At 40.3% G+C, this 25,750-nt stretch overlaps 1 protein-coding gene across 1 annotated transcript; it reads left to right on the top strand.

Moving 5' to 3' along the window:
* The first annotated feature begins 12,962 nt into the window (after positions 1–12,962).
* Positions 12,963–25,312, top strand: ACADM (acyl-CoA dehydrogenase medium chain). The gene is given in 11 exon segments (XM_075155510.1): positions 12,963–13,062; positions 13,862–13,947; positions 14,059–14,126; positions 16,464–16,587; positions 16,674–16,760; positions 17,628–17,758; positions 19,042–19,150; positions 20,011–20,151; positions 20,230–20,325; positions 21,043–21,291; positions 24,881–25,312. Coding segments are annotated over 11 exon segments (1,260 nt in total). The 5' UTR covers positions 12,963–12,965; the 3' UTR covers positions 24,953–25,312.
* The last annotated feature ends 438 nt before the right edge of the window (positions 25,313–25,750 follow it).

Genomic DNA, 25,750 nt, shown 5'->3' with positions numbered 1-25,750 from the left:
AGTTGATCATTACATCCTGGGAATGATATTTTGTTATCACAGATAATATACGAAAATTTTCATTTCAGTGTTCAGAGGTAGTCAAAAAAGAGTACCAGAAAATAACAGGAAAAGAGAACAGAACAGAACTTACACTCTCATCTTTATGCAAGAACATGAGCCACTTTATGATTCTGATTTTTTCACCACAAAACCAAGACATTGTAGAAAGTACCCAGAGGATTATTCAGCTTGGAAAAGAAATAGCTAAGGGGACATCAAGACATTTTTCTCTTAAATCATTGACTCAAAGAGGATGACTAGGGACTGACAGTTCACTGCCTCTTCCAATTCAAGCAGTAGGGACAACAAATTAAGTTAGCAGATGTTAGGTTGAAAACAAGCAAACCGAAGTGGCTCTTCATAGTGTAAGAAACTAAGCTGTGGTTCCCAACACATTCAAAAAGCAACTGGTCAAGTTAATGGAAGAGACATCCGTGAAGCATTATTAAATACAAAGGCATCATCTCCAGCTCAGGAAACTTCTAAATTGGAAAATTTTTGGAGGGTAGGGAAAAAAAAAGAAAAAAATATCACTACATTATTGGTAAATGCTCTGTTCTTGAACCTTTCCCTAAGCACTCTTCATTGCAACTGCCATAAACAGGATACTATACTAGACGGACCTTTGATCTGACTAGTACAAGACTTGTTTCTTCTGTGGCAAAATGAGTTTTAGCTATCAGTGTCGCAAAGGGCCTAGTCATTTGTCACATGAATGTTAGATGAAAATCTCAACCTTCACCTTCTTGTGCCCATCGTCTCACTCCCATTTCTCTTCTTTCAGGATCTCCAACACAAGATTTCTCTCTTTCTTTACTTTTTCACTGCACATGCCTCAGTAGGGCTATTATCTCAGCTATCTTTCTGAACTCTACCTTACGCAGTTCGACAACAGCAACAGCTGGAATCACTATTGAATTCTGTCTTCAGTGTGCGGGCACAAGGTCTGTCAGTTGTTATGGAAGTTGAACTCTTGTGATCCAAGGCAGAATTTACTTTGTGTTTTGTCATTTGCTGCACTTGCTAAAACTAATTATACAGGTTTTACTATAAAATTAGTGCCTACATTGTATCTTACATCAATAGCCTTTACATGGCTAAGTTCTTGCACACTATTAAATGTTAGCATTGGTAGGGTCCCGCACAGCCACAACGGCTATTTTAGAACACAAACTGGATGAAAACCCGCCTCTAAAGCCTTTCTGCAGCGCGCCCTACCGCCTCCGTGCCGCTAAAACACCGCTTACGGGCACCCTCCTGCTAAATCGAGGGGGTTTGCCAGAGCCACACACAGCTCCGACAAAACACGTTTTTAATGACTTTGCTGTTCTGGTATGTCACCTACAAGTGTTGAATGCATTTGAGAGATGTGTTCATTGCAACTGGGCATTTATTAATATATGATTCTAGAAGGAGAAATGTACCAAACAACATAGCTTGAAGATTTTTTTGGCTGCTGAAGTGCCTGCTGCAGCATGTTTCAATATGATGATTAAAATTGATTTAGCCCTAGATGCTTCCTTTACACATAGATAGGCCTTACCTTACTCTATTTTTTTAATGATTAACTTGTTTATATTTCACACAAGTGAAAGCCGTGGTTGTCTAAGTAAGTACTTGTTTCTTAAAGTAGTTAGTCCTGAAAAATTCTAAAGTGAATTTCATCATACTTCGAAAAAAACCAGGACGGGTAATCTTTATTCTCAGGCATGGTTCAGAAGTTACCTTCTGAGCTTTCCACTGACTTTCTGTGTCTTCAGAAAGTCATACAGGCCAAAATTATTACAAGATGCAACTGAATGTTTTTTATTTGTTCTCAAGCTCCATATTTCTGTCCATTCTTTTTCTTTATAGTCCATGTTAGATAGTCACATAAATGTAACTCAGTATGTTTTTATGACATAAAGGAAAAAAATATTTGATTTGTTTACATATAGTAGTCAAATTAAAAGCCTCCAAGACTTTGAGCAGATACGGCTTTGTAATTAAAGAAGATTGAAAATTTGAAATGAAGTAATGTTTGTGATACCCAGGAATCAAACAAGCTAAAAATAGACTTGAAAATATTTTAATTCGAGCATCACATTATCTTCATGTTTAGATAATTCAAAGGCTCCCATATAGGTGTTTTCCTTTTTTTTTTTCCCAAATAAATTTGGAATAGCTTTGGAAAAAGCTACAAAAGAAATCCCAACAAAAGTTACATGAGCTTGCCACAAAAGTTTAGGGAAAAAATGTTGAGTTTAAGATGGTTTAAGTTACTATTGTGGCAGGGATCAAAGAAAACAAAAAAAATTTCATCATTTTATTAAGAAGAAGTTGCCATGCTTGTTGCATTGCACTACATTGAAAAGGATTCTACTTTGTAGATCATGAATTCAGGACCTACACACTAAATTTTACAATGTTCGCTTACTGCAGTAGCTTCAGTAACATACAGTACATAAATCACTGCAGAAAATTCAAGTTGCTCTCTATTTCTAAAATGAAGATTCATTAGCAAATGCTAAAATACAGTTTGTTGTTAACAATTAAAAAAATAAACTGCAAAACATTTATAACTACTGCTAAAAAAAATAACACTTCAGCCTAGAATACAGATGCTAACTTTAAGGAATGAGCTGTATTGTGTAATGTAATATTCTTACTGGGTTTACTTGCTAATTTATACATTTCCGCAATAAGCATCATGTATTCTGATGGTTAGTATGAAAGAGAGTATTCTAGGTTAATAATGCAATAACCTGTGCAGTATACAATTTTTCCTGTAGTAAAAGTGGTCAGAGGAATAATAAGTAAGAAATATGACAGAGTAGTAAGGGTTTGAAAAGATACAAAGGAGACAGATGCTGTATTTCTTGCTTCTGTGAGAAATGCTAAAAATGCTAGATACGCCTAACAGAAACTTCTATCTATTGTCACTTCTTATGTAAATAATTTTGAACCTCAAAGTTCAAGTGGTTCAGGCTTTGACGGATAACCTTGCCATCTTTCGTATCTCTCTCTTCCCAAATACTTAGTAGACACAGATCACTGGGTGGAGGTCGCCTGTGCTTTGAATTTTCCTCCCCAGAATGGCTGGTAAAAACTCTGTTGACAAGACATTGTCAAAAAATTTCTCATTCATCTACCCAAGAAGGAGATGTGAAGAGAGGTAGTGAGAAAATGATTCGAGGGAGTGGAGAAAAGTGAGCAAGGGTATATCTTCATAACTGCAAGCTGCATTAACTAGTGACTTTAACCAAGAGTTGGTTCTAGTACCTTACCCCAGTTGCTCCTGTCGTTTAGCAGAAATCTCCTTGAATACCTTTGTCTTGGCTGCATGCACTCTTTCCTCCCTTTCTCTAGAGCTTCTGTTCTTTAACCTCTACAACACTGCAGGAGACCACAGATAGCTAGCAGCTTTTTAATACAGAAGCTTGCTTCCAGAAAGTACATAGACACCTGTCTTCAGAGGCAAGTAGCAGATTTCACATGCAAAGATGTGTAAAGCAAGCCTGGAGAACAGCAAATGTGAAGGTGTATTCCAGACTCAATTTCCTCAACTGGACAGTTTCAGACAACTGCCTTCTCAGGCTGTGTCTACATGAACAGTTGAGTTCAGGTAAGGACTGTAGTTTTGAGGTTGCCCACTTACCGCGCCTTACTTGATTCACAGAGAGATTTCAAAGCACATGAACTGAATTTTGGATGTGTCCTGATTTCGGCTGGGATAGAATTAATTTTCTTCCTAGTAGTTGGTATAGTGCTGTGTTTTGGATTTAGTATGACAATAATGTTGGTAACACACTGATGTTTTAGTTGTTGCTAAGTAGTGCTTATTAGTCAAGGACTTTTCAGCTGCCCATGCTCTGCCAGGTGCACAAGAAGCACAAGAAGCACAGCCAGGACAGCTGACCCAACTGGCCAAGGGAGTATTCCATACCATATGATGTCATGCTCAAGTATATAAACTAGGAGGCATGGTCCGGGAAGCAGCGATCACTGCTCAGGGGCTGGCTGGGCGTCGGGCCGCGGGTGGTGAGCAATTGCATTGTGCATCGCTTGCTTTGTGTATTCTATTATTATTATTGTTACTATTATTATTACTATTTTACTTTATTTCAATTATTAAACTCTTCTTATCTCAACCCACGAGTTTTCTTACTTTTACCCTCCCAACTCTCTCCCCCATCCCACTGGAGGTGGGGAGGAGTGAGCGAGCGGCTGTGTGGTGTTTAGTTGCTGGCTGGGGTTAAAACCACGACAGTATGAAACTAACTAGAAGACATGATCTAGAAGTGCACCTAACGTGCTCCAACCACTTACTAGGAGGTATTCTGTCTAGCCCAAAGCAAAAACCCTCCAAAAAGCTTATCAGGTCTTGAATCCAACCATTTCACTCTATAAATCCAACGGTATTGGTCTGCATTACTTCCTAATGTCAACATTCCCTCACTGTACTGATTTATTCAGCCTCTCGGCCTTAGGGATGTGCTCAACCCCATTCCAAGCTGTCTCTTCGCCTCAGTGCAAAAAAGAGCGTATTTACTTACTGAACAGTTACGGATCCTAATCTCGAAGGCACCTAGAAATCATGTCTCAATTCTGAGCACTGTAGTATTTACATCCCTTCCTGCAGCAAGTAAATATGCGTAGTGTATAACATCCTTACAGGCACCTGACTCAGCTGGAGTTGCTTGTTACCTATAAGAGTGTATATTACCTATGACATCAGCTTTTTGTGCAGATTCTGAACCCATCTACCCATCTTTAGAATTTTGTTGTGTGTGTAATCATAGTTAGAATATGCATAGTAAGATCCATGCTGCAGATCTAAAATTAAACTTTTAAAACATTGAAATAAGATTAATATATTTCCTTATATATCATCACATCAAGAGCTGTCGTGATGATAAATCAACTGAGGAAGACAGAGATACTATGTATACACAAATCATACAAATAATAGATTAATATTATATGAATAGTGTCCCGATCCGATGTTGGGAATGTCCCAATCCGATGTCGGGGGAGGTTTCGGTATGATCCCAAGAGCGAGATTAAGACACAAACGAGGTCAAATGCCGTATACCCAAAACAGCAACTTTTCATATCAAAAGTAGAAAATTAGTAGCGATAGGATAGAATAGAAGTCAAGCAGGCATTCAGGATAGAGTTGCAAGAATTGTCACCGCCATGGAACCGCGGCGTCCCGGGGGTCCAAGTCTCTCGGAGTTCCGGCGGTGGGCGGTCGCTCCGGGGTCCGCGGTGTTTCGGCGGGGTCGGCAATCGCGCCGGGGTCCTCTTGGCAGTCCCTTTTATTCTCATGCGAGGGCTGCAGTTTCCATGGCAACGACACGTTTCCGCATTCCAAGTCTTGACCGTCCAAGCACGTGCCAGCCAGAGATCTTTCACACCTTGCAGCCGTTCCCAGCAGCCGAAGGAATCCTCGCCCGGATCTTTCACACCTTGCAGCTGATCTTATCATATTCAGCAGCCAAAGGAATCCTCGTCCAGATAAGCAATCTTTGAGACAAAAGTTCTACAATTCAGTCTTTCACAAATAGAAAATGGACTGCTCAGTAATTAAGCTCTCACATCATACTCAGAAACATGACCTATGGAACAGAACCTTGTATAAAATGGAACACAAAATGCAGACTTGAGTGCTGATATTTAAAAGCCCTACAGCCATACAATCCAGTGGTCCGACTTAGATTTAGATGATATAGGTTTAGAACAGGAAGAACATACAAAAATTTTCATGAAATACTTAAGTAACATAAAGTTATAAATTATGCTTATGCCTTTTACTTAACTACCCTTAAAGTACAGGGAAAAAAATCCACTGATATTCGAGTGAAAAATCAGTAGCCTGTGCACTAAGTCAAAGCTGCTTACATGCCTCCATTCAGTGAACACCTGGAGTCATGCCAGTATAAAGCCTATACAACATTACAATCAGCTGCTTTTTAATGAGCTGATACATATGCCAAAAATTAACTCTTACATGGCTAGCTTCCTATTGAAGTGTTTCTTGGGTATTAAGTACAAAATCAATGCTCTCAATTGTCAGAAACAAAACAAGCAATTAAGAACCAAATATACCAAGGCAATAATGGGGCTAAAAACATTCAGGACACCTTACTTTGAATCGTTATGCAAAATAAAATGTTATCCAAAATCCAGCTTCCAGAAAAGTGCTTTATGTTTTGGTAATTCTATGAATTTCATACCAAAAAAAGTCATAGAATCATAGAATCATTAAGGTTGGAAAAGACCTCTAAGATCATCGAGTCCAACCGTCAGCCCAACACCACCATGCCCACTAAACCATGTCCCTAAGCGCCTCATCTACACGTCTTTTAAATACTTCCAGGGATGGTGACTCCACCACTTCCCTGGGCAGCCTGTTCCAATGCTTGATAACCCTTTCAGTAAAGAAATTTCTCCTAATGTCCAATCTAAACCTCCCCTGGCGCAACTTGAGGCCGTTTCCTCTCGTCCTGTCGCTTGTTACTTGGGAGAAGAGACCAACACCCACCTCGCTACAACCTCCTTTCAGGTAGTTGTAGAGCGCGATGAGGTCTCCCCTCAGCCTCCTCTTCTCCAGACTGAACACCCCCAGTTCCCTCAGCCGCTCCTCATAAGACTTGTGCTCCAGACCCTTCACCAGCTTCATTGTCCTTCTCTGGACACACTCCAGCACCTCAATGTCCTTCTTGTAGTGAGGGGCCCAAAACTGAACACAGGATTCGAGGTGCGGCCTCACCAGTGCCGAGTACAGGGGCACGATCACCTCCCTGCTCCTGCTGGCCACACTATTCCTGATACAGGCCAGGATGCCGTTGGCCTTCTTGGCCACCTGGGCACACTGCCGGCTCATGTTCAGCTGGCTGTCAATCAGCACCCCCAGGTCCTTTTCCTCCGGGCAGCTTTCCAGCCACTCTGCCCCAAGCCTGCAGCGTTGCCTGGGGTTGTTGTGACCCAAGTGCAGGACCCGGCACTTGGCCTTGTTGAACCTCATACATTGGCCTCGGCCATCGATCCAGCCTGTCCAGGTCCCTCTGCAGAGCCTTCCCACCCTCCAGCAGATCAACACTCCCACCCAGCTTGGTGTCATCTGCAGACTGACTGAGGGAGCACTCGATCCCCTCGTCCAGATCATTGATAAAGATATTGAACAGGACCAGCCCCAAAACTGAGTCATTCATAGATAAATCAAAGTAGCTATTTGTTGAAAGAGTTGTTTTAATAAAACCCTAAATAACACTGCTTTATAACACTGAAGCAATAATATTCAAGAGAGTGTATTTTATGCACTGCAGATTATTTACAAAATCAATGCTTTTGCTTTAACATACAGCCAGAATTGAGAGCATTTATAAGCACATTTTACATAACTATGAACATGGTACACATCACTATGGTATGTCAAATTAAGAACAGTATTAAAGTTCACATTTGTATGAAAATCAAATTTAAAAAACCTAGCTATGCCAACACATCGTGTTCTTTTGTAGTTATGAGTCTAGAAGTTCTTGGAAAGAGACCAAGTCCAGGCACATACTGTGTTTCGTGCACAGAAAACGGTGGCAGACAAAAGCGCACCAGAGCTGGGGCTGAGCAGGCCCACGCACCAGTCCCGGTCAGGCCCCAATCCCTGGTACACCTCCAGACATGAGTTCATGATTCCCCGAGGGGCAAAAATACACTAGAACAGCTCACAGGGACTTCGCTGCTAACAGGGAAACGACGTAGGCGGTTGGAGGCAGCCCGGGAGACTTAGTGTACAAAAAGCGAACTGGCTAAGCCCCGGGCAAGCTTCCCGTCCTGCAGTGCACGGCCCGCGGCGCGGGCTGCCTTTCTGGGGAAGGGCCCAAGGCCTCCGCCTGCCGCCGACAGGCCCGCGCCTCCCCCGGCGCTGCGGAGCACGCAGGGAGCGAATAAACAAGAGCCCCTTCAGCCGGAGGGGGGGCGACGACCACCCCCAGACCCTGCCTGGCCAGCCCGACCCCGCAGCGCGGCGGGCCGCTCGCCCCCGCCCCACGCCTCCCGTGGACCTCCGCTTGCGCCCGGACAGCGCCAGGACCGGGGTCTCCACACAGGAGCAAGGCAGCCCTCGCGGGGCCGCAGGCCACACCCGGCCGTCGCCCGGGCCCAGGCCCAACCCCCAGCCCCCCCTCGGCGCTCCGCTAAGCGGGCGGGCGGCGCGGCACCGCCCCCGGCTGCCGGAGCGCCCGCCGGGAGCCTGCGCGGCCGCGGGCCGCTCCGCCGAGGTGTCTGCGTCGAGGGCCGCTCGGGTGAGCGGCCGGGCCAGGCGGCGGCGCGGCGCGGCGCGAGCGCTGGAGGACATGAGGCCCGGGGGCACGGGGCGGAACGGGGCGAGGCGCTGCTGGCGGCCGGCGAGCGGAGGCGAGGCGGGCGGCAGGCGCTCTGGTGGCGGGGAAGGGCCGCAGGCCGCGGGAGCGCTGCAGGGCGAAGGGCCGGGAGCTCCGGCGGCCTCGGGGCCGCGGGCGGCTGCCTTGGGGCAAGCCCGGCTCCCGCCGCCGTGACCGCCCGCTCCTGGCCGTGACAGCTGGAAGGCCGAGCGGCTGCCCCGGAGCCGCGGAGGGCAAAGCCGTGCAGGGCTGAAATCCACTCACTGGTCTGTTTTTCCTGTCTCCGCACTATTATCCGTGAGTTTATGGCCTTAATCTTAATGGTCTGAATGCCATCTGTTCTTCAGCCGAGTTGCGGCACAGCCTTGGGGCTCTTCATGTGCCAAAGGCCATGCTGCGAAGCCTTTAGAAAAACCCTGTGGAGGTCTGGCACCTCCTGCTTCCTACTCAAACTGCAGAGACAGCTTCAGAACATCAGGGCTTATAATTCAGGGTATTTTACACAATGCATTTCCTTAACCATACCTAGCTGTACTACCTATGCTAATTTTTTTTAAATATGTGTGATGTATAATAGTTGTTTTTCTTAAGTACTAACGTTCTGCTATATTGAACCACCAATAACCGCCTAGCTTCAACCTAGAAAGCAAAAATTATTCAAAACTCGGGTAGCAACTTGTTTAGCATTTACACAGGCCTTTTTCTGGTTGCCCCATTTCCAGAGTCATTCATGAGTCTGAATTAGTTGAAGGGCCCTTTGTCAGAGCTTCCTGGCAGCAGTGTTACTTTGCCCCAAAGTGATGCAGCGTGACCATGTGTCCAAAGTATTGCTGTGACAGTGTCAGTGAGGGAAGAAGTCCCTATCTGAAGGAACTGGTGTTTTATAGATCAAAAGTAATGCTTTAGGAAAGGGAAGCCAACAGTTAGTTAATGGCTACCATAGGGCACTGGTATTTCAAGTTCAGCCTCCTGACACATTACCCTAGCAACAAACTGCTCTTGACAACTCTCTTCATTTTTGTCCTGAGTTATGTGAGGGAGAATCAAGGTTAGTGACCTTAGCTTATTGTTGTCCTATCCTTTTCTGTCATGTGCAGCTTTTCGAGGAAGTTCTGTAGTTTTTTTGGTGTTAAGGTAATAAAGATTGCATCACTTCGATGTGTATCTTTGTCATACCCTTTTCCTGACAGCAGGTTATTCCAGTGTTAGTCTTGCCACTTCAACGATCATATTTCTGATTGTGACAGAGCTTATGCAGTAGTGCAAGGAAATGCAGTAGAGGTTGCATCTGAGCATCACCAGCAGTAGTTGGTCACTGAATCTAACTGTTCCTCTGAGTCAAGCAATAGGAAAGCTGACAGAGTAGATAGACGGTCATCCAAATTCTTACATGCAGCAAACCGTGATCCTTTGTCACTTGGTCACTCATGCAACTTCCAGGTATGAATCCCACCTGTCCAATTCCTATGTCTATTTGTGGGGGGAGTGTTGAGTTTTTCCAGAGTAACCTTCAGTGTTGACCTTGCATACTACTCTGGTACAAAAAACACAAGTTCTCTAGTATAAATTTGACAGCTTTTGTCATACAGGGTATCACTTTTATCATTAGTTTGAATTCAGTATTTTTTCTAGTGTAGGCAAAACTTTTTGGTGGCAAAGCTATCAAGGGCTGCTCCTTAAAAAAAAAAAGAAGAAAAAAAATTATTACAATCATCTGGCTTTTTTTCAACCTCATCTTGTCTTTTTCCAGATAAAATAAGGTATAAAACATTCTGAAGGATCAAGGTGTTTCTAAATGTTTGTTGGTATTGTTTGTTTGTTTTGTTTTTCTATATAAGAGTAGTAGCAGTAACACAAAACTTAGCAAGATACCATTTTGCAATGTCTGTGGTTTGTGAAAACTTGAAATGAGTAATATATTGCCTACTGGAAAATGCAATCCTGAACTATTAATAAACTGACTTAACAGTTCAGTATTCAATTATGTCATAGCCTCCCCCTCTTCTATGCCTAGCAGTGGTCTTTCTGCATTTCTTCACCTTCCAACTTTATAGATGTTTTCAGTATCCTCTGGAAATACTTTTTTCACTGTGTTGATACCTATTATTGCCTGCGTTCTTCATGCTCCTTGTGGTGTGACTTCGTAACTGTCTCTGCACAGCATTTTAAAAGCACAGTTATACCACAACTTTATTTTGAAGCTACTTGTTGCCTCCCCAACTATGTAACTTTCTGTAATGTCCTTGTCTTCTAGAGTTTCCAGTAAAATTTCTGTGGTACTTTTGCGCTATTATGATTAATTCAATTTTTTTAATGTTATGAAATAAGTGACTGTCTGATAGAGCTTTTTTTTTTCTTTCTACATTTTCACATAAGAAAATCAAGAACAAGCCTTTTCTTAGTGTTTAGGCTAATTTGTTTTCGCACAGTATTGATTTGGGTCTTTTTAGAAATTTACCCAATTAAGTATTTTTCACTTTTTACCCAAACATTTCAGAGATTCATAACTATTGAAGGAGAAAAGAGAGTAAAACAACCTTTTAAAATCAAATTCAGACATGTTTTTGCACAGCATTAAGGCATTCTGAAAATAGCTGTAACAATAATATTTGTGGGCAGTAAACTTAAAAAAGCCAAGAAAGCATGTACAATGAAAGAGAATAAATTTGTGATAAGTATTAGGAAGAAACATAAACTTCAGATAGTCTGCTGAGTTCTATCCTATTTGGATGTAATAACAATAATCCCAACAATAATTGCCTGACCAGCCTAGTGGCCTTCTATGATAGAGTGACTACATCAGTGGACATGGGAAGGGCTACAGATGTTGTCTGTCTGGACCTCTGTAAGGCTTTTGACACGGTCCCCCACAACATCCTTCTCTCTAAACTGGGGAGAGATGGATTTGATGGGTGGACTGTCCAGTGGGTGAGGAATTGGTTGGATGGATGCATCCAGAGAGTAGTGGTCAACAGCTCAATGTCCAGATGGAGATAGGTGACGAGTGGTGTCTGCCAGGGGTCCGTGCTGGCACTGGTACTGTTTAGTATCTTCATCAATGACGTAGACAGTGGGATCGAGTGCACGCTCAGCAGGTTTCCAGATGACACCACCCTGAGTGGCGCGGTCGACACGCCTGAGGGACGGGATGCCATCCAGAGAGACCTGGACAAGCTTGAGAAGTGGGCCCGTGTGAACCGCATGAGGTTCAACAAGGCCAAGTGCAAGGTCCTGGACCCGGGTTGGGGCAACCCCCGGTATCAGCACAAGCTGGGGGATGAAGGGATGGAGAGCAGCCCCGCCGAGAAGGACTTGGGGGTACTGGTGGATGAAAAGCTGGACATGAGCCGGCAATGTGCGCTCGCAGCCCAGAAAGCCAACCGCATCCTGGGCTGCATCACCAGCAGCGTGGCCAGCAGGTCGAGGGAGGGGATTCTGCCCCTCCACTCTGCTCCGGTGAGACCTCCCCTGCAGTGCTGCATCCAGCTCCGGAGCCCTCAGCAGAAGAAAGGCATGGACCTGTTGGAGCGGGTCCAGAGGAGGGTCACAAAACCGATCAGGGGGATGGAACGCCTCTCCACGTTCCTCATCCTCCATGAGGAAAGGCCAAGAGCGGTGGGGTTGTTCAGCCTGGAGAAGAGAAGGCTTCGGGGAGACCTTATTGCGGCCTTTCAGTACTTAAAGGGGGCTTATAAGAAAGACAGCAGCAAACTTTTTAGCAGGGCCTGTTGTGACAGGACCAGGGGGAACGGTTTTAAACTAAAAGAGGGTAGATTTAGACTAGATATAAGGAAGAAATTTTTTTACAATGAGGGTGGCAAGACACTGGCACAGGTTGCCCAGAGAGGTGGTAGATGCCCCATCCCTGGGAACATTCAAGGTCAGGTTGGACGGGGCTCTGAGCAACCTGATCTAGCTGAAGATGTCCCTGCCCACGGCAGGGGCGTTGGACTAGATGGCCTTTAAAGGTGCCTTCCAAGCCGAACTATTCTATGATTCTATGATTCTAAGTGTCCATGGCAGCAGCTTATTAAAAGAAAGCAGACATGAGTCTGGGAGATTATCAAAATACTCTGATAGATATTGGTTAATAGGTAGGTTGTTCTTAAAGTCTTGATACATCTGCATGTAGAGAAACATTATGGATAGATAGAATATTCACTAGTGGGCAAGAAAATCGGGTTTGATGAGTGTATGTAGAAAAGAAAGAAATATATATTGCTATGTCTCTGTGAACATGAATTTTAATTATGCTTAATTATTTTTAAATAATCAATTGCGCAATACTTAAAAGTGAATACGGCAGTTCACTCGTGCTCAGTGCTGTTAAAGCCTGGGATTCCTGGTATAGCTGTCAGTTCACGTGAGTGCTGCTTGCCACAGGAACAAAACTTAAGGTAGCCAAGAATTACTTTTATCCAAGTAATTGTATTATACTTGATGTGATATTGTTTCTAAAGAGGGATTCTACACTTAAATTTGTGCAGCAGTCAGGCTAGTAGCTTTAGGAGACCTGAGCTGTAAAGATCTTACACCTCATGTTCTTTTTCTCTTTAGCAAATGCTTCAGACCATTGCAGGGCATGGATGGAGGTCACATTCTAGTAAACTTGCTCAAAACTTACATATAAGCAAATCTGGTGCTGGGTTTAGCTTTGGTAAGTATTACAGTTTTTGAAAGAAATATAGCAATTAAGGGCAAATTGCAGAGTTTAAAAAAAATAAAATCCTATATTGCAGTTAAACATGAATTTAAAATGAAGGTGTTTATTCTAAATAGATTTCTACTCTTTTTAAAAAAAATGTTTGAAAACCAAAATTACTTTCTTCTTCAGCTCAGGCAAGTCAGGTATGTGTGTAGTGTTTATAAGATTTTCTTCTTTTTTTAACTTGTGTCTGTCTTAAGCTTTTTTAATTCCAAAGTGTCTTAGCTTTGATTAATTATCTCACATTGCCATTTACAATGTTAAAGTAATTAAATGTAGTCATAGTTGAACTTGGTTGTAAGGAAATGTTATAAAGAAATTAATTCTCATCTTGGCATATTATATACATAAAGCAAATTTAGTGAGTCAGCAGCTAGATATTTGAAACTGAATAGCCAGGATCTTCGGATGACATCTTCCTCCTTCTCTTCCTCCGTTTCATTAGCATAGCATTTTTCTTGTTTCTTTTGGTAATAGATTTTATGTTACATGGTCCTCTCTATTCCGTTTTAAATATTTTGTGGATAATTTTGTCAGAAGTAACTGCATTGTAGGTGTTGATGAGAGAACAGTGGAGGATTTCTCCCAGGAGGAAGAGGAAGCTGAGCTTTTTTGCTTCCTGCAGAGGCCCAGGAAGTGGTGGTTTGGGTTGTACTGGAAGGAGACTCTTGTCTTCTCTTTTCTCACAGTCTGACAACTGGCAAAATTAAAGATAGTAGAGAAATGTGTGACCTCTTTTTTTTTTTAATAGAACTTACTGATGAACAGAAAGAGTTTCAAGCTACTGCTCGTAAATTTGCTGTGGAGGAAATTATTCCTATTGCTGCACAATATGAGGTAAATCTACCATAGTGTAAGGGAAAAAAATAGACTTTTATCTTAACCTGCATAAAATTTAAAATGTTGATTGTGATGAATCAGAAGGTGATTTTTCCCTGTCTATTTCAGTATCCTCTTCCACTTATAAAAAGGGCTTGGGAACTTGGTCTTATGAATTCACACATACCAGAAAGCAAGTAAGTAAACATTTTTTTTAATCTGTAAAATGAAACAAAGAAAAGGCATTAGATGAGATTTCTATGTGTAATTATGGATTCTGTATAAAATAAACAGTTGCATACTTGAATAATCTAAATTTAATCAGTAGGCAGGTTGACACATACAAGTGTCACTAGATGTGGATGTAATCAGGAGACAAATTAGAGAGATTATGATTTAGTAATTTATGACCAGATTTTCCTACCGTGATTACAACTGCCTCATGTTCCCCTGGTGCACTGTGTCAGCTGATGAGGCAGAGAAATCAGAAGGTCATGTTTTGTTCTAGTCTCTGACACAGGGTGGAGCAATTTCAGAGTTTATTCCAGAAAGACAGTTTTTCAGTTTAGGTTAGGTGCAGTACAGCAGTGCTTTGGCAGTGTTTAGGTATATGAGTAACCACAGAAAAAATGTTAAATTATTTTCTTTTTTGCTTTTGTATTACCTGAAAAAGAAGTTAGGGAAGTGTCCATAGCAGACCCTTTTTTTGGAAGAATAATCAGAGGGTATATCTTGTATCAAAAATTTAATAAACAAGGTTAAGGAACAAAGAGACAAAAGGAGCAATGTGAGGACCAGATTTATTCAGCCGCAAATTCTAGAGAAACTAAAGGCTGAAATAGCTGGGCTACTGCAGTGTATAATCACTTGGTTATTACATGAAAAATTAGAAGTGGCAAATTGGACACCATTGCTTTAAAAGGTCTCCAAGGGACATCTGGGAAAATACATACTAGTAAGCCTGATACACCTTGTAAATTAAGAGCAAGATGAAGTACAGAAATAGTGGGCACGGATAAACATGATATGCTAGAGAAAGGTTTTTGTGAAAGGAAGTCATGCCTCATAAAATCATTGCAGTTCTCTGAAGTAGCTAATAAGTGTGTGAACAAGGGATGCCTGGTTGATATAGAATGCTTGAACTTCTAAAATTAGTTTTAAAAATCATCAGGTTTCATAGTGGAAAAATGAGCAGCACAGCCTTGCTGAGTCTTGTGCTATTTGGAATATCTATAAATAAACTAGAAAAAGGGGTCAATACTGAGGTGATAGAGTTTACTGATAATACTGAGTTACTCAGTGTAGAAAAGATGAGGCTGGTGCAAAGAGCTGCAGGAGAAAGTCATGAAACTGAGTGACTGTTAAAATGGCAAATGCAATTCAAAAAAGGAAAAGTGATGCACATGTGAAGGGAAAGAAGCAATTCAAACTTCACAGAGAAGTGGTATTTTCTGAACTAGTTACTGCCTCTCAAAGAAGAGATTTTTGGGTTTATAATATATAGTTCTGTGAACATCAGCATAATGCTCAGAAGTGGTCAAAAACATAAAATTTAAGGTCAGAAGGGACCTTTAAGGGAATGAAGAAAAAAGCAGAAGGCACGATTATGCCGCTGCCTGAATCCAAATTGCACTTGCCTCTTTAATTCATTATGTAGCCAGATCCTTCCATCTCAAAAGAGTATTGTGGAAATGGAAAAAGTTCCCAAAAGGATGACGAAGATTATAAAAGATATATCTTCTGTGTGAGATATAGCTTCTGTACGAGAAATGACTAAAATGTCAGCGTCATGGAGAGTGTGAAAAGGGATTGATAGTTCACTGTCCCTTTCAATATAACTAGAAGGCATTGAATTAAATCAGCAGATGGCAGGTTCAAAATAAATGAAAGGAGACGGTTCTACACGCAGTGTGTAGTTAATTTGTGAAACTCATTGCCCCTGGATGACATTGATGCTTAAAATTTTACATAGATTCAAAAAGAGACCGGGCAAATTCACATACAAAATGTCTGTCGAGGGTTAGCATAACAAAGATACCAAAGAGAGGTATCTCTTTGGCTGAGGAAGTGACCTGAAAGCTCGGGAAAATATTTTTGAGGAAGTATAGTTGTATTGTTATTGTATTTATATGTAGTTCCCAAAGTGTTGGCTTCTGTCAGAAACAGGTTACTGAGCTGGTTGTCTGATTAATAGAGACACTTTTTTTTTCCCCCCTAAGTGCTGTGCTAGTTTAGGAGCCCTTTCTCTGCTTCCTAAGAACTCTTAATTCTCAAATGTAAAGTACTCAAAAAATTCAAGTGGTACATTCTTGCCTCTTTATGCAACTTGTCCCGTATTAATCACACAATAACCCTGGAATTGTGATATGTAATTTTCAAATCACCTGTTACTCTTCTGACAAAACTTTACTTAAAAAGTTTGCATGAGAATGTCTAATCAAACACAGTACACAATCAAATGTATGTGGGGGAATATGTTTTTGTTAATTAATTTGTGTAAATCACTAGGATGTTACAATTTAAACCCATTTTAGTAAATGAAATATTTCAACTGTAGGTGGTCTTGGCCTTGGCAGTTTTGAAGCATGCCCTATTACAGAGGAGTTAGTTTATGGATGTACAGGGGTTCAAACTGCCATTGAAGCAAATTCCCTAGGGGTAAGTTCTGTCTTTTCTTACGTCCCTTAAACTAGAATCTGTGCACTTTAAAAAGATGAATTAATGGTCTAAATATTTTCTTTCAGCAAATGCCAGTAATCATTGCAGGAAATGAGCATCAGCAGAAAAAATACTTAGGAAGAATGACATAGGAACCAATGATATGTCTAAGTGTAACTGCTACACTGTAGAATGTTCCTAAACCATATTAATCAGTATTACTCTTTTCCCCCCCTTCCCTCCCCTTTCTTTTGTTTCCCCCTCTTTTTTTTTTTCCCAGAAAACACTGACATGTACTCACAACTTAGCCCATTTTGGTTTGTAAATAAACAGTGGCATTTACTGAAAGTCAGGAAATAGCTAGTGAGATACATTCGATAAGCAAATAGAAGATATTACTTGGAAAATCATCCCCATCCTAAGTCGTTTACCAAAAATTAATACCTTTTATTTCCCTTTCAAGAGAGGGTGTAGGCGTTTAAGAAGAATACAAGGTTTGTATAAGGAGAAACTCAACTCTGATGAGAATTAAACTCTATTTGTGATCTTAAATATTATATAAGCAGTACTTGTTACATAGAAAGGAGTAAAGATTCATGTGCAATGCATTAAATGCAAAGCCTCATAAAATGAAGGACACAGTAAACATAAAATGTTACTCAGTGCTCTTGTTTTGAGATTTAAAGATTCTCGGCTTTCACATCAGAGTTTGTGAAGCCTGAAGAAATAATGACTTAAGGGTTACAGAACGGTTCTGTTTGATTAAAAGTAAAAGACAATTTTATGTATTATTACGGATTTATAAAGAAAACTAACCCACATATGTTTCAGTTCTTGCTCAGACAGCTGTTGTGGGGTTTTTTGGGGGTTGGGTTGTTTTTTGGTTTTGGTTTTTTTTTTTATTTAATGTTTTGGGGTTTACCATACAGTTCACTTAAACCTTTTACAGATCAGTTTGATGCACTTAGTCTGCAATAATTTTTGGTTGCCTAAAAATAGAACTTTTATTCCTCAAGATTTAGTATTCTATTTTCTTTTAGGCTTACTGTCCAACAGAGCCTGGAGCAGGCTCTGATGTGGCTGGTATAAAAACAAAGGCTGAGAAGAAAGGAGATGAATATGTTATTAACGGTCAGAAGATGTGGATCACAAACAGTGGGAAAGCCAGCTGGTGTGTTACCTGTTAACTCATGTTGTATTTTCCGTTGTTATGCTATATAGTGGCTCCCCCCCGTCGCCAAAGTTAAATTCTTTAAAGATCTCTTATAAATCTGAATGTTCATTGTGTTTCAAGACACCACACTTTAATCTCTGACCAGTTTATCAGGATAGGATATAAGAATGCAGTCTCAGTGCTGTGCAAAGCCTAAAAAGGAAAATGAGCGATGACATGACAACTCCTCACTCAAGAAGGCCTCCCAAATCTTGCTGCTGTCAAACAAAATTAATTCTGCTTTTTCTTCAGGGCAGGACAGCAACAGTATGATTTAACTTGCAAAGTACTCAAGAGGCTCATATTGCTAGCTACCTTGCTTTGTCATTGTCATTGAGATCAGTTGCTTCTGATTCTACTAGAAACACCTCTCACTTCTAGTGAAGCTATAGACACTGTTGGATTGTGCTGTTACATTTTAGAATCGTAGAATAGTTTGGGTTGAAAGGGACCTTTAAAGGTCATCTAGTCCAACACCCCTGCCGTGGGCAGGGACATTACATTTTATTTTCTGAAGGGAAGATATTTTCAAGCTGTCAAAGAATCCAGATATTGCTGTGGTGTCTATGGAGCATGCTTTACAATATAAACCTCTTTCATCATGTCTCACATCACACTGATTCGCAAGACACAAATTCTTCTTTATTCAAGTGGAAAAACTTTATACATTTATCGAAAAGCTAAATTTTCTCGTTAGTTATTTCCTTGTTCAAGGCAGATCCATCGAAAACAATCTACCACATATCTTCTGACATTACCGAAAACCATAAATGTGATTTACAACTGTTTAATTTCTAAGAGAAATACTTACTTACAACTTATACTTAAAAGAATAAAATTAAGATCTTTGAAATCAGATAATAACATAACATTTTGCATGCAAGAATGTATTTCCTAAGCATTAATTTTTATGTACATGCTGTGAATAGGTTTCTTTTGTACTACTTATGAAGCTGATAATATCATGAAGATTTACAATACATGGAAAAGGTGGAGAATCTTTGCATGTTGATCTGAACTAATTTTATTAAATTTTATGAAATCTTGAACCTTTGAAACTTCCTCTCTCTTGCTCCCTCTCAGTTTACTTTTGGGAGGGGCAAGAAAAAAGGGTTGTTAACTTACAGATAGAATTTATTATATTGTAGAAATGCACATAAAGACATTTAATGTTAGCTAAAAAAGTATCTGGTTGTAAATTGTGAGGATAAACTGCATCCTTCTTCTTTGTTTTACACTAGGTATTTTTTGCTAGCTCGTACCAATCCAGATCCAAAAGCTCCTGCAAGCAAAGCCTTTACTGGATTCATTGTGGAAGCAGATAGCCCTGGCATCCAAACTGGAAGAAAGGTGAAGACTGTATCTCTTATTTGACAAGCCAGGAATTATTGTTCGATTCTAAAACAATAATGCAACAAATTACCATTAAAGAAAAAAGACTGTTAGGCAACTGATTATTTTAATATGCTCATGTGCAATGATCTTTTCATTTTCACAACATACAGAAACTATTCATAAGACATAATTATAATTTTATTAATTCAGATGAGGAATTATTCAGAATGCTCTGACATAAGGTGACTTTGAACAGCTGCAAAAGAATCTTTGAGAACTATTTTATTGACAAGTGCCAATAAATGAGAAGTAGTATGCCTTGAAAGGATAAGAAGCAAGTTGGACAATTTTAACCATAAACATGCACACAGTGAGCTTTAATTTTAGCTACTGCTGGTCAAGGAAGAGGCCTTGGAGGCACTGGTGCTAGTTCTCTCTTTTTAAAAAAAAAACACAACCTATTTTTAGTAGTAGGCAAAACTGGATGTTGAACATTAGGAAAGGAATCCGAAAACTTGAAAAGCTCATTTATTTATTTACTTGTAGTACACCTGTACTGCCTGCATATTAGATTCTTTACTTTTTCCACTCCTATCTCAAAGGATGTAGTTGAACTAGAGAAAGACAACAAGACTGATTACAGCTACAGAACTGATTTCATATAAGGAGAAAGTAAACTGCCCAGCATAGACAAATTAAGGGCGTGCTGGTCTGCAAATGCAAACCCAGTATTTGTCTTGTGTATGGTAATTTTTAGATGAAGTGTTTTGGGGGAAAAAAGCATACTTTATGCTTTGAGTAAACTAAAGAATAAAAACGTATTGTACCTTTGAATAATCCAACTTAGTTGCACCTCTGTAAATTTCCCTCTTCAGGAAATGAATATGGGTCAACGCTGCTCAGATAGAAGAGGCGTTGTCTTTGAAGATGTGAGAGTCCCAGAAGAAAATGTATTAATAGCTGAGGGACCTGGCTTTAAAATCGCAATGGGAGCTTTTGATAAGACCAGACCACCCGTAAGTATCAGAAATAACTTATTTATAAAATATAGTAGGAATTTCTGATTTTTTTATTCTGTGCTGTATTCAATCCAGGTAGCAGCTGGTGCTGTTGGATTAGCAAAAAGAGCACTTGATGAAGCTACTAGATACGCTTTGGAGAGAAAAACCTTTGGGAAAGCAATTGTTGAAGTAAGTGTGTGTCTGTGAGAGAGGGAGACAATATAAATAAAAGCTACTGATTTTTCACGGCTATCCCTCGTTTGGTTTTTTTGTGGTTTTTGGGGGGTTGTTTTTGGTTGGGTTTTTTTTTTTTAGTTCCTTAATTTTTATATCTCTGCTATTTTGGGGTTTCCAAGTATATAGGTCAGCACCATTTAAGTAAATTTAGCTATGTGGTAACTTCAGGAATTTTTCTGTAATTTATCAATGATAATAGTAAAAGCAGAAAGAAAACTCCGCTCAAAAACCTGAAACTCGCATACTATCAGGACATACTTAAGTTCTTCAGTGCTAATAAACAGGGATTTTCAGGAAAGGAAGAAGCTTTTGAGGTATGTGGAACAAGACGCACAGTATTAATACTAATAGAATACATTGCCAATCACACTGCTTACCAGTTTTAAAGAAATACGAATAACCAGCAAGGTAAATACCAATCTCATAAATAGTAAAGAACTTCGTAATTCACTATTTAATCCCTATGACAAAATGGATTTGAGAATTAAAAACTTAAAACTCTAATTCAACATACAATTATGAGAGCCTGATCCATATTCTGTAGAACTGCTCTAGTGCAGTTTACTGAGTTTGTTGAAGAGATCACTGTATTAAGAAGAGTGTATTTTTCTTGGATGTCATAGAATTTTAAGCAGGCAATGTTAACCTAGTTTATTTCACCATTCATAGCACCAGGCAGTGTCTTTCTTGCTTGCTGAAATGGCAATGAAAGTGGAACTTGCTAGGATGGCTTACCAGAGAGCTGCGTGGGAAGTTGATGCTGGTCGCAGGAATACCTACTATGCTTCCATTGCAAAGGCATTTGCTGGTGACATTGCAAACCAAGTAGCTACAGATGCAGTACAGATTTTTGGAGGAAATGGATTTAATACTGAATATCCTGTAGAAAAACTAAAGAGAGATGCTAAAGTCTACCAGGTAAGTAAAAGAGAGAATGTGATCTTTATAGTAATGCATAAATTTTACATAAAATAAACTAATGGCTACTTATTTCAAATCACGATGTACACATACTTAAAAAAAAAAGTTTTTAGAATGAAAGCAATAATCCTTCAACTTAAAGAAAAAGTCATTCAAATCGGGCAAATTGTTGCATTTGGTATTCTGTAAGTAGAGATGGTTTGTGTATAATGCTGTTCTTGAAAACCTTCAGTGATGGAAATCCTCTGACCATCCACACGTATCCTGGACTGGTGCCTGCCTATAGTTTAGCTTTCCCCTCAGCCTCTGAACACTAAAGCAGCTTCTTCTCCTTTTTCCTCGTAAGTTGTGGGGGATTTTTTGTTTGGTTGGGTGTGGTTTGGTTCCCCCCCCCCCCCCTTTCTCTTTCCAGCCTCATCATCATTTATTGCTGTGCTCTAAACCTTCTGTTTGAAACTTTGGTATCATAAGCAGGGTAGAATACTTTGGTTGAGATATCACCAGTATTTGAGTATCATGGAATGATTATCAACAGAAGTGTGACACAACCTGGAGTGATTAGCCTTTCTTTTTAACAACAAAACCCACTCATATTTACTCATATTTAGCCCATAGTCACCCATAATCCTGGGTTTTTTTCTGCAGTGTTATTGCCAAGAAATTATTCCATGTCATGTCATATACTATGCTACAGTTCTTTATTCTGCAAGAATATTTTAGTTGTGTTCAGCAAAACCAGTAATCTTTATCTTTTCACCTCTTTATGATATTAATAGTGACTAGGTAAAATATATCAAAATAGATGATATCAAGAAATGCATGCAGACTATGACCTGTAACGTTAGTTAGCTATAACAGCTGTCATTCTTAAGATTCTAGGTAGTTAATATTTCTCTTAGAGCTGACTTTAAAATGAAAACTATTATTCTCACTAGCCAAGAATTTATTTTTCTCTATTTAAGGAAAGACAACCACTATTTTGGAATCTAAAAGTTCTCAGAACTAATGGCATTCCTGTGAGTGAGGAAATGAATGATTAATGGAACTTTATTATAATTGGGCTTTTTTCCTGTCAGGTTGCATGGTTTTCTAGAGAAAGATGGTGTGAGGATTAGAACTTTATTTGAAAGCTGAGATTGATTTTACAGGATCCCAGTTATTTAGATTTTCCATTACACTGATCCATCACAAATGCATGGCTAAGTAGACTTTTTTTTTAATTGTTCAGACTAGTCAGATTTAGTATTAAATTTAGTATTAAATTTTGTTTTAAATAAAATACGGTTTTTCTGTTCCACTTCATCCCCAAAAGAATTCAGGAAAGGCTTTTGTCTTTACAATTATTTTGTCCATGTCTCTTGATTATACCTTGCACTTCACTGTGCTTTACTGTATTGCTGCCCAATTCCAGATGGTATATGCTTTTGGCCATATGCTTCATGTACAAAAACTTGGTTTTTCAACTTCTCTTCCATATATATGATCTTTTTCAGTATTACACAATTCTAATACTGTGTTTACTGGTAATATTTTTACATGTCCTTACTCTGCTCTAGGTTTGTCTGGCTACAAATATAGGCTACTCTGGTAGAAACTCTAATTAGTTTCTCAAACCTAAGTACCTGCAGTACTGCGTCCAGTTCTAGGCTCTCCAGTACAAGATACAGACTTAACTGGAGGGAGTCCAGCACAGGGCCACAAAGTTTCTCAAATCTGGAAAACTTCCCTTCTTTAGTTGTCAGTGATTCTTGAAACTGTTTCCACTGGCTTATAAACCAAAACCTTTCTTGTAATTACTTAAGAAGATTGTGAGTTTTGATGTCTTTACACTTGAGTTCCATGGCTGTCTTCATCAGCAAGTAATTTAGTGCAATAGGAGCAGATTAGTAGATTGCAGGAATAACTGCTGAGGCCCCTACAACTACACTTTAAGCAGTTTGGGCAGGCTGAGTTCATAGCAAGCCTGTTTGGTCGCTTGGACTGCATGTCCCCGATATGCCTGTAATTGTAAGGGTCCAGTTGTAGGCTTGGACCATTATGTCTTCATTAGGGGTTGGTGGGTATGTGGTATATAGAGAAAACAGAGCTTCCATTTTGGTTTGCTCCAAAAGATGCCTAATATTAATCATAGAATCATTAAGGTTGGAAAAGACCTCTAAGATCATCGTGTCCAACCGTCAACCCAACACACCATGCCCACTACACCATGTCCCTAAGGGCCTCATCTACACGTCTTTTAAATACCTCCAGGGATGGTGACCCAACCACTTCCCTGGGCAGCCTGTTCCAAGGCCTGACCACTCTTTCAGTAAAGAAATTTCCCCTGATGTCCAATCTAAACCTCCCTTGGCACAACTTGAGGCCATTTCCTCTTGTCCTGTCGCTAGTTACTTGGCAGAAGAGACCAACACCCACCTCGCTACAACCTCCTTTTAGGTAGTTGTAGAGTGTGATGAGGTCTCCCCTCAGCCTCCTCTTCTCCAGGCTAAACAACCCCAGTTCCCTCAGCCGCTCCTCATAAGACTTGTGCTCCAGGCCCTTCACCAGCTTCGTTGCCCTCCTCTGGACACGCTCCAGCACCTCCATGTCCTTCTTGTAGTGAGGGGCCCAAAACTGAACACAGGATTCGAGGTGTGGCCTCACCAGTGCCGAGTACAAAACACAATCTGCTCTATGAACTGGATCAACGTGGGGTAAGCAGCAGCAGTCAAGAGAATTCACTTTGGGAATGAACAATTTCTTCTGAACCAAAAAACTAACGTGCATCTTTATTTTCAAAAAGCTTTGTAAGGTTCTTGGGAAGATTATTGCTGTAAGTGAATGAGAAAGTGAATTTGCATGAATTTGAGTGATTTGCCAAACCAAGTTCCGACAGAACTGGGAGCTGAAACATTTAAACCCCTAAACTACGTTGCCTCAGCCCTCACATTACATTGCAGTATACCTGCAGAGCATATGGCCTCCTTCGGCATTAGAGCTTCATATATGCTTTGTTGTCTATCTTTGACTTTGCTGCCAGCAAACAAGTAGAAGAGAGGGATGATGCAGACTGTTTCTCGAAGAAAATGCAAGAATACATGATTAAAAAAACAAAAAAAAAACCCCAAACAAAACTGTATGGGAGAGAGTACTAGTTAACTAATGAAAATAAATGGTTCAGAGAGAACATTTGGTATGACCTTGAAAGGCTAGTCAAAGAAAATACACCACTTTCAGCACAAGTCACCTCCTCCCCTCCACCTATTGTTTTAAATCCTACTTTGTAAAACCTAAAATACGTATTTTCTTCCTCAGATAAGAAATTTTCCTCATCCTTCTTCACCCACCATATCTGTTTATTTTCATGAGAACCTTACTGAGTTTAGATAAGAGCACCTGAGAGAACGAGACTGTCTCTCAATATCTTGTATGTGATTTATTCCATTTAGCCCACTGTAGTTACTCTGTCACGCTGGAATTTTCTGTTTTCTGTCCTTCTGCCCATCCTAATCCACACTGGATTAGTGCCGTGAAGGTTTAAAAGTGTAGATCTGTTAAAACCTTTTAAAAAATCATCAGCTAACATTATTGCAATTCTTTTTTTCAGATTTATGAGGGAACTGCTCAGATTCAAAGGATGATCATAGCTTGTGAACATGTTGGCAAATTTAAGGCTTAAAGAAATGTATAAAGTGTGTCTGGTGCTGCTATAGTGTTCTCACGGAAGAGGATTTTAGTGCATTCCTCAATAGAATTAAAAAGGCATGGAGAAAAAAAAAAACTTTCCTTCAAAATATTTTTATTTTGTACATTATCAAGGACTACTTCTATTCTCCCTGTCCAGTCCCTCATTCATTCCTGACTAACAAAGCTGGTACTTTCTAAACATTCTGCATTCCAAAGTGATTGGTTGTTCAAATACAAAATGGGCAAGAAATGAGAACCTCACAATGCGATGTTTTCTCACTATAAAATGAGATGATAGGAATGTTATTTCTGACAGTCATTGCTGCATTCTAATAAAATTTTTTTAAGAGAAGTGTGGTTGTTTTCTATTAATTTTGCTTGTCACATCACTTAAATTGTCCAGTGTCTGAAATACGTTAATAGCTGTACTTCAGTTTCTACTATGCTACTGCCCACAGCAGCTGAATAGCCTTTCCAGTTCAGCAGTACGAAGGCCTGCATCGCTACCGTCTGCATATAGATAAAGACAGTTTAACAGGTAAAGCAAAAGCCACACATGCAAGCAAAACCAACCAAGGAATTCATTCAGCAGGCGGGTGTTCAGCCATCCTCAGGACAGCAGGGCTCCATCACGCATAGCGGTGACTTGGGAAGACAAACGCCACCACTCCAAACGTCCCCCCCTCCTTCTTCTTCCCCCAGCTCTATATGCTGAGCATGATGCCATATGGTGTGGGATATCCCTTTGCTCCGTTGGGGTCAGCTGTCCCAGCTGTGTCCCCTCCCAGCT

The sequence above is a fragment of the Calonectris borealis genome, chromosome 8 (assembly GCF_964195595.1).
Source record: "Calonectris borealis chromosome 8, bCalBor7.hap1.2, whole genome shotgun sequence".
Classification (NCBI taxonomy): domain Eukaryota; kingdom Metazoa; phylum Chordata; class Aves; order Procellariiformes; family Procellariidae; genus Calonectris; species Calonectris borealis.
The sequence above is the reverse complement of the archived record's forward strand: the minus strand, read 5'-3'. Positions and strand labels throughout refer to the sequence as shown.